At 32.4% G+C, this 9,847-nt stretch overlaps 1 protein-coding gene across 1 annotated transcript in view; it reads right to left on the reverse strand.

Moving 5' to 3' along the window:
- Positions 1 to 7,469: 7,469 nt before the first annotated feature.
- LOC115875729 (neurogenic differentiation factor 6-B-like) overlaps positions 7,470 to 9,847 on the reverse strand; it is a 17,378-nt gene continuing 15,000 nt past the window's right edge. Inside the window, exon 2 of the mRNA XM_030891243.1 lies at positions 7,470 to 8,013. Within this exon, the coding sequence (XP_030747103.1) occupies positions 7,518 to 8,013 (496 nt within the window). The 3' untranslated portion in view covers positions 7,470 to 7,517. The remainder of the gene's footprint in view (positions 8,014 to 9,847) is intronic.

Here is a 9,847-nt window from a genome sequence, read left to right on the forward strand (position 1 = left end):
ATCAAACAGCCTCTGAGAAATGTTTTCAACTCAAAATGCCTTTAATTATGTTTGACTACATCATTAAAAAGGGTCTTCAAATACATCAATGTGATATTTGTCTAAAATTTGCAAAAGAATCCGAATCTCTGGATAACACGAAATTATTTACCCATTTAAAAGCCTTTGATCATGAAAGTGGAAAAATTTGTTCATTTTATTTACAGGCTGGAAAAATTATTTATATTAAATTTTGATGAGTTTTGCACTGAAGAAAACATCACATCACACATCAGAGGCTGTTTGATATAATGAAAACTATAGAATTTGACCAACCATTTGAAAAATTTCCTCTTATTTACATCATTAAATTATTTATTAGATTGAAAATATTTTATGCATTAAAGTTTACAAATAAAGATTTATATAGTCGAAAAAAGTCCGATAGAACCAATAGAAAAGTAACTGTTTTGTCACATCTTTAATTAAATTTTGTTAAATAAATTAATTTTTTATACTATAAATATCTTTTTTTTTCCTAATCTCCTACGAACTGATATAATATGACGAGTAATCTATTAAATTACTGTGAGATTATATGCCTCGATAACATATTGGTGCAGATTATTTTCACCCAAACAAATAATAACCCAAACTATACATTGATGCGGATTGTCTATGAACTCTTTCTGAAGGTCACAGAAACCTGAACGCGGAATTCGGTGTTCTTTCGCATCTGTTATAGTTAATTTGTGGTAATGCTTAGGGCAGTTTCTACCACACTTGATAGAGAAAATAGGGAAAAGGGTTTCTGTCGGTCGCTACAAGCAAACCCGACACAACCTCTGCCGCTAGACCAATAGTGTGCGAACACAGTGCAAGCAGGTTTGCCGCTTACTGGTAGTCAGCGCCAATCTGGGCACCTATTCTTGACATCGTTCGCAACTTTGCGTATACGCATCACGTGTATTGTTATAAACAGGGTATCCCAGAAATAAGTGCAAGTATTTTAAAGGGTGGTAGATCTCGATTAAAGAAACATATTTTCTCTTTATCGTTTTTCAAATAAGTTCAAAATAATGGAGTTATTTTACTTTGAAAATTTCCAAAAAAAAAATATTTTTTGCTAAAATTTTGAGAACCTTCTTCTTCATGGGCCTTCTCCTCATCGGAGGTTGGCGACCATCAATTGGAATTCCTCCCTGTCTTGAGCCAAACGGATAATTGCACTGGCCTCTCCTATATCAAACCACTAGCGCAAATTCCGCAACCAGGAAAACCGTTTACGCCCGATGCCTCGTCGTCCTTCAATCTTTCCCTCAACGATCAGCTGTAGGAAACTATATTTGTTATTTCGAAAAATATGACCAAAATATGCTGCTTTCCGTCGTTTTATTGTAGTCAATAGTTCTTGGTCCTTACACATTCTTTCCAATACTTCGAGATTTGTTTGAGAACCACTGGATCTTTTCTGGATTTTCTTTCTTGTAAATTTAATCTACTACCTATGTTGCCATATTAGCAAGAAATTATTTTTTTTAAAACTAAAAAAAAAACAAAAAAAAATTCCAAAAAAATTCCAAAAATATTTTCAAAAAATTCCGAATTTTCAAAAAAAATTTATTTAGAAAAAAAACTCATAGGCGTGTTTCTGGGGTTGAACTATACTACCAGTTAAGTTAAAATACTTGCACTTATTTCTGGGACACCCTGTATATGGTTACATAGTAGCGCCGCGCCGCGCCGCCTCGCGCTTATAACCTTGAAAAATTAAAGCGTGTTATCAAATCGGCTAGTTCACAGTGAAAGCAGGCAGGCACCGTCAACCAGCGTTCATCGGCGTTCTCGCTTTTACCGGAACGAAAATTTATTTATTTCTGCTTTTGCACGCGCCGACGGCGCACAGGGGGTATTAAGAACTAAAAGTTGGCCAAAATTATGTTTTATGATTTTTTTGCTTTTTTGCTAGTAATATTAATTATTAATTAGAGGAGAGGTTGCTAATATGGAACCCCATTTTGTTTTTCCTACACAATATTTTTTCCTCTACTCTGAAACCCTTTCCACCGATCAAATAGGGCCATTCTGTGCAAAACCAAGCAATTGGATGAGGATGCTAGAACAAGAAAGTAATTTGTATATTATAGACGATATTTGAGCGAGGATGGGTGTTAATAGGGTAAAGACTATTTCCTTTAAGAATCTATTTAAATCAATGTTTTTTTTGGCAGTGGCAAATATTGGCAAGATTTTTGTGCATATTCCAATGCTGGAGACTTTAAGCATTGAACGGATACTAATTTCCATGCGGAATATTGCCGAATAGTCTTACACCTTATAAAAATGCCACTGATTTTTTAAATATAAAACATTATAAAAAAATAGAATAGAAGGAAACGTTTCAAAATAAAAATATGGCATAAAACAGAACAGAGCCAACAAACAAAGCTGGCTCTGTATCCATCATGACAGTTATTATGAACAATTTGCAAAAAAAGCACTACAAACAATTCCACTATTTTTATAATCTTAGAAATATTCAGAATACACTCAAGATAATTCATACTTTTAACTGAAATATATTATTTATTTGATAGTCAACTTACGACTTAAAAAAGCTAATAACTAATAAACGTGCTTACATTTAGTATTTATAGATTTGTATTCAGTTAAGATAAAAAATGAAAATAAAAAAATATCACTTTTGGCCAGGTTTATAGACCAAATACACCTATGTGCGACCCCGGCGAGGCAATTCCTTGGCGTTTGAATATGGTTTGGTTAGGTTAGGTTAGTTAATCAGGTAAATTTCCTCTTAATTATCTACTTCCGAATCCTTCTCGCATCTCCGAAATAGCCATATACAATACACGTGATGCATATACGCAAAGTTACGCATCTGTGTATTGTTATATGGCTTTTTAGGAGATGCGAGATGCGAGCGATATTTGAAGATGCGAGTGGTCAATAATAGGTCCCCAGAAACGGCGCTGGTTGCCGGAAAGCAGAAACCTGCCTCCACTATGTTCGTACCCATAGGTGGGGACAGTCTGACAGCAGTGACAGCAGATTTCTTAAACACCTAAAAAACGACCCTTTATAAAAAAAATAATTATAGTATTTTGTGTATTACCTATACTTACTTAATCCTGATAAACATCTAACATGCATTCAAGGTATTAATTTTGAATAGTTTTAATGTATCCTTTTTATCTTGTATATTTTAAAGTTTAAATATGAACTTTTAATTAATTTCTAATACTAGGTCCTTAAATATGCCTCTGTTTTCTTATTGTAATTTTCATCATAACCAGTTAAGGCTAGCTCAAATGCTCCACAAAGTATTATATGTATGTACAATTAATAATTTTATTTAAAACATATTGACTTTTCCATCCACTTCATTATAATATTTAAGGATGAGATGAATTTCATTGAATTACACGTTAAGTTAATACTCCATATAATATTTTTCTATATACTATATCCGAAGAAAAAACTAAGTATTATCGCTTGTTATTTCACAGGCCACTGTGGCATCTTTAATTTATGTATTATTAATAAGATATTATATTTATTACTAATACATAATACAGAGATATTTTTATAGAAAAATATATGTGGCATATTTGTTTAATGCCATATCTTGTTTAACACACCATATTTATATTTTGAATATTATCTTATGCAAATATCCGAACATACGTCTATTATATAATCCATATGGTTATCCCAATTCAAATTATTATAATAGGATAACGGCATGACTAAACATCGATAGCGTGTAACAATATCACGCAAAAAGATTAAATTAATTAGCAGATAATAATGTATAAACACTTTGCAATTTATTATTAAGATACTGCGACTGTTGGAATTCATTTTAATATTTTAATTGGACTTAATAAAATTAAGTGTACTGTGGCAGATTGTTTTCTCCTTCACTTGTCTTCAGACAACGGATATACGCGTGGTGTTTGAAATTGCAATATTTTCAAAATCATCCTGTATTATCTATATTAAGTAGAGAAATCATGACTATGGTCTATCTTTACTATTTAAGAAAACCCTCAATTGCAACCAAAATTGGATACAATGTGTATACAAGGGAAATATAACAACATTCCGTTAATTATTTTATTACATTTTGATTTTTATGCAAATTTGAGAATGAATATTTAAGTCAAAGTAGTAACCGACCGATTTAGCCAGTAAATGAGGCATTTAGGTTAATTTTATTTTATTAAGTGAAGCTTTTCTGTTTAGACATTGAAATTAATTAAAACCATCTCATAAATATTTAAATCCAGAGGTATAGAGGTATTGCAAGACATCTTCTTTTGAACCAGACAAGAGAAGCAAATTACAAGAGTGATGACTTAATAAATAATTAAATTGACAAAATAAACAACTCAAAACAATTATCGCATATTTTAAAAAAAATATATAGGTACCAATATTGAAAAATAAGACACCTTGAATTATCTGAATTACTTTTAATAAATAAATATAAATAAATAAATAAATGCCTTTATTGTCAAAAAAATTTTCAATTTGTACACAAAGGTAAACTAACAAACAAAGTAAAAAAACAAGGTACACAAACAAACAAACAAATGATAATACAAATCATTATACAAATAATATAGTCAGTCTTATTGTTAAAATAAACATTTATAAATGTTTACAATGTCAAAGAACAAAAAAATAAAAATAATATTCAAAAATATTTAGCTAGTTTATAGTAAAATATCAAGGACCTCTAAATAAATTCATTTCGATGTCATTAGTAAATATAGCAATAGCAAACATTAGACCAGTGTTTACAAGATCAAATTCGATTTTCAAAATATAATTCATTTACGGCGTAGAAAGCCTTGTCTAGTAAATAAGAGTTCAATGCTTTGCGAAATGAAAAAAATGATTTTATGGATTTGATTTCAAATGGCAGGTGATGTGCATTTTTTTCGAGTTGTATAATATTGAACTTTTAACTAACTCAGAGCTTGGGGTAGGTAGATAAAGATCTTGCTCCGCGTTCCTGAGTGGATAGGTGTGAAATGGCCTTTCTTGAGAAGCTGATACATGTTTACGTATTAGGCAAACGGATTCAAATATAAATAAGGAAGGAAGAGTCAATATTTTTAATTCTTTAAAAAAGTCCCGGCAATGAGTTCTGCTGTTTAGTCCAAGTGAATATCGAACAGCTCTCTTCTGGAGCTTGAAAATGCGGTCAAATTGAGTCGCACAGCACGTACCCCAGAATGGAAGGGCATACCTGAGGTGCGACTCAAAAAGTGCATAATAAAAAGTTCTAGCCACTGACAACTTAAGCTCCTTAGAAACAGACCTTAATGCAAAACAGGCAGAGCTCAATTTTTTCGACAAAGCTTCGATATGTATGTCTCATTTCAGAGAATTGTCCACAACAAGCCCTAAGAATTTTACAGATTTTACGACGTCAATGGTGGTGTTGTTAAGTACAAAAGGCTGCAACGAGTTTTTATACGACAAAGCTTTAGTTTTAGAAATGTTGAGACTCAGGAGGTTCGAATCGCACCAAGATTTAATGGTGATTAAGTCATTTGATATAATCCTATGAAGTGCCGTGATGTCCTTGTTGCTCCAAGTGAAGCTAGTGTCGTCCGCAAAAAGACATATTTTGCCACTGATGTTTATGTTAGCAATGTCGCTCCACATTCTATTGGCTTGCTAGAAGACAACGTGGTATCCACCCTCACAAGTTGACTTCTGTTGCTCAGATACGACGTAAACCATTCGAGAGATGATCCCCTGAACCCATAGTGCTGCAGTTTATTAATTAGGATCTTATGATTTACACAATCGAACGCCTTAGAAAAATCACAGAAAATTGTTGCTGTAGAATGATGGTTGTTTAGGCTGGAGTAAACTTTATTAAGGAGGGAAAACATAGCGTCATTTGTGGACTTGTTGCTTAGAAACCCAAATTGATATTCAGTAAGTATTTTGTACTTAAACAGAAAAGATACCAGCCTTCTTTTAACCAACCTTTCTATGATCTTAGATAGCCTTGGAAGGAGTGCAATTGGGCGATAGTTAGAAGCTTCATTTTTGTCTCCTCCTTTATGCAGAGGAATGATTATTGCCGTCTTAAGACATTTTGGAAAAATACCATTTTGGAACGACATGTTTATTAAAGTTATTAGGTGATTCAGAGTGCTTTCTGGCAGATTCGAAAACATTGTTAAAGTTAGCCCGTCGCGTCGGTCCCAGAAGAGGATTTATTTTTGATGGTATTAATTGTACTGCGAAGCTCTTCTAAAACTACGGGCGAAAAAAAGAAACTGTGTAAGTTTACATTATCATTAGAGAGATAAGAAAGTGGATCATGAGGAGGACATATGGTATTAGTTAAGTTTTTCGCTACATTTACAAAGTAATCGTTAAGGTTCTCAGGTGAGGTAGAGATATTGCTAGACGAAGAAGCTTTGTTTCAAAATTTCTCAATTCATTTACAATAGACCATGTTTCTTTAGCAACATTACCAGAATTGACTATTCTCCTATAAAGGAGAATATAAAGGTCCTTAGCGGCTCTTATAGTCTTATGATAAATTTTTCTGTATAGTTTTACGTAATTGTGGAATAGTTAGGATACTATAAAGGAAAATTTAAAGGTTAGGTCTACGCGCTGACTTGCAATTTTTAGTCGGCCGTCTATTTAGTTGCAAAAAAGTGAAAACCATACATTATTGTGAAACCTATCGGCCAACTATTTGATTGCATGTGAGCGCGGCTCCTTAAGAATATATTGGTTACAAATCTGCTCACTAGTCAGCCGACTAAAAATTACCTGTCAACGCATAGCCTAGATGGCCAATCGTCTCCATAAGATCTCTACATTGTCTTCACGTTTGCAACTATATAGTCGGCCGACCAAAAATTGCATGTCAGCGCGTAGCCAAATAATCCGAAAAAAAAACTCGCAAGAGGCAGGCAGAAAATGCATGGTTCATTTAGAAATGTATATAATAATTATTTTTTTCAAATGTGCGATAAATCTCTTATATATATATATGTGCGATAAATATCTCTTTTATATTTACAGCTATTTTATTATTAATGATTAAAAATTAATTTATTAGTAATGAAAGCTATAGTTCATATCAAATAAACTTTTAGTCACGTGATTAAACTTGACGGCACAGCGTTGCCCACTTTTACATATTTTCCTTTAATCAAAATGTTTTTGGAAACAAATATAAATTAATTATAAATATATAAACAGTTATTATTTGCATCAACAAAACTCACCTTTTTAACAGCACTTAAGGGACATAAAGGGCCACAACTACCGCTTTTCCGTTCAAAATAAAGTTGCGATGAGTTTTTTACGGCTACTAAGCTATCTTGGATGGTTTCTAGAAAATAACAAATAAAATATCTGCGGACTCTGAGTCCGGTAACGTAGTAAGTTTAAGGTTAAGTAAAAAAATACTTTTATTTTAGTTTAACGAATTTTATTGCACTAACCATATTTAATTCTAACGATAATGACTAATAACTATTACAAAAGTAATTATTATTCATTGAACTTTGATGTGAATTTATACAACATTTTTGTTGGTTATATACGAAAGGGTCGTAGTTACTAATCTTATTATTAAAATTACTTGAACAGTAATACTGTCTATGACTATTATTTTCATAACTACACCTCGAATTATAATAACGATTAGCACTAAAATTACTAGCATTTTCATAAACACTCGCCTGCTTTCGACTGTAATCGTTGTAGGCGTTATAAAAATTATTAAAATTGCTGAAATTATTGACAGTTCCCATTAGTGTTCCGGTAAGTAAGTTTGCTGTAGCTTGACTCAGCTCCCGAGTCAATATCTGTATAAATCTTCTTATGTCCATAGGTCGACCTTCTTGGAGGGTTTGTGACATGGCCGAAATGTAGTTTCTGGCTAAACGTAACGTTTCAATTTTTGAGAGTTTTTGGGGGCTTGAGTTTACATCTAGATGAGTTATTTGGATGGGCATGCAGCTGAAAAACAATGTCAGCATTAAAAACTGGTGTATAAGAAGATATATAGGGTGCTACAAATTCGAGGTGCGAGCATTGGTATCTCGGTAACCGTAATAGTTACGAACATGGTTAAATTGGGTCAAAGTTACGCTTTAGAATGTTCACAAAGATACCATCAAAAAAGTTTTAAAAATTTCAAGGATTGCAGAGTTTTTTTTGAAAAAACAGATTTTATTGAAAATCAACTTTATTTTTTCCTGTCGTTTACACTGGACGCGCGTTTCGCTAACCATGTTAGCATCATCAGCAGATGATTATAAACTCAGCACTTTACTTTATAATCATCACTTTAGTTTATAATCATCTGCTGATGATGCTAACATGGTTAGCGGAACGCGCGTCCAGTGTAAAAGTAAAAGTGTTTTGGTGTATTGTGGTGATTTAGTGTTTTTATTTTGCTGTGTAACATCAAAGGTTCCAACCCTCAACTGTAATCCTGTCGTTACTCTTTAGAAAATCAAAAAACTAATTGCACATTGTCGTAGCCACTTTATTTGGGCTATCTGATAATATTTTGTAATGGTAGAGCAGTATAATGGCCAGCGAGGTTCCTGTCGCCAAGGGGCGGTGAGGGGGGGGGGTTATTAACGTCATTTGTAAAAGTTAAATCAATACATTTCAATATTTACAATAAAGGGCACAGTAAAGAGTACAAAATGCATTCGGAAGTATAAGAAGAAGATATGTTCAAAGAGCTATAAATAAGATTGAACGAAAAAAAAATTTGTGCATTAGGGTGGTAACTTTCAAACATGTAGATCATTAGAAACTAGTTTTGTAGAAGTTGATTTATTTATAATAACTACGATTAATATTATGCATATTATTAGATCGCGCACTAAATTGCAAATTTCCAATAAAAAAAAGTTAAAAATAATATGTTTAAATTGCTGACTTGATTTTCCTTATTCAATGCTAATTAGCGCTGATCAATATTGTTACGATGAATATAATCAAATTAAGTAATTTAAAAAAACAGAGTCGGACTTTAAATAATTTTAATGATAATTAAATAGATTTTGTTATTGTTAAGGTACCCAAAACAAAGAAAAATATCAAATGTAGCATATCTTTGTACTCAGGAGACAGAGTTCTTTTAAAATCTGAAATAAAAAATGCAGGTCCGTATTTAAAAAAGTTAAGTTGGTCTCTGTATCTCACAAATTATCAGCTAATTTGAAAATCTAAAAATACTGTCAGATAGACCTAATAAAGTGGCTATAATAATGTGCAATTAGTTTTTTAATTTTCTAAAAAGTAAAATTAAAATTGATTTTCAAAAAAATCCGTTTTTTCCAAAAAACTCAGCAATCTTTGAAATTTTTAAAACTTTTTTGATGGCATCTTGGTGAACATCCCAAGAAACAACTTTGCCCCAATTGAACCATCTTCGTATCTATTACGGTTTTCGAGATACCAATGCTCGTACCTCGAATTTGTAGCACCCTGTATATTTGATACGCAAAAGTATGGTCATGTCGCACAAAATTTAACTTATACACTCTACAGTAAGCAGGCATATTATGACAAAGTTAAAAGGACCGAGGTATTTAGAGCATTAACAGAAATTAGGGGTGAGCAAGAAACTGACCAAGATAATAAAATTAACACTCCAAGAGAGAGAAAATGAAGTCAAAATAAACAAGAAAACAACGGAAAATGCCAGGGACTGATTAAGACAGGGGGGTCCACTATCTCCAGTACTGTTTAGTGTAGTATTAGAAAAAAATATAAAAGATGCGGGAACCAACAGAGAGGGCCTTCTATAAACAAAAAGACACCAATGCTTAGC

Source organism: Sitophilus oryzae, unplaced genomic scaffold (genome assembly GCF_002938485.1).
Source record: "Sitophilus oryzae breed Bouriz unplaced genomic scaffold, Soryzae_2.0 scaffold_1395_pilon_pilon, whole genome shotgun sequence".
In the NCBI taxonomy this organism is placed as follows: domain Eukaryota; kingdom Metazoa; phylum Arthropoda; class Insecta; order Coleoptera; family Curculionidae; genus Sitophilus; species Sitophilus oryzae.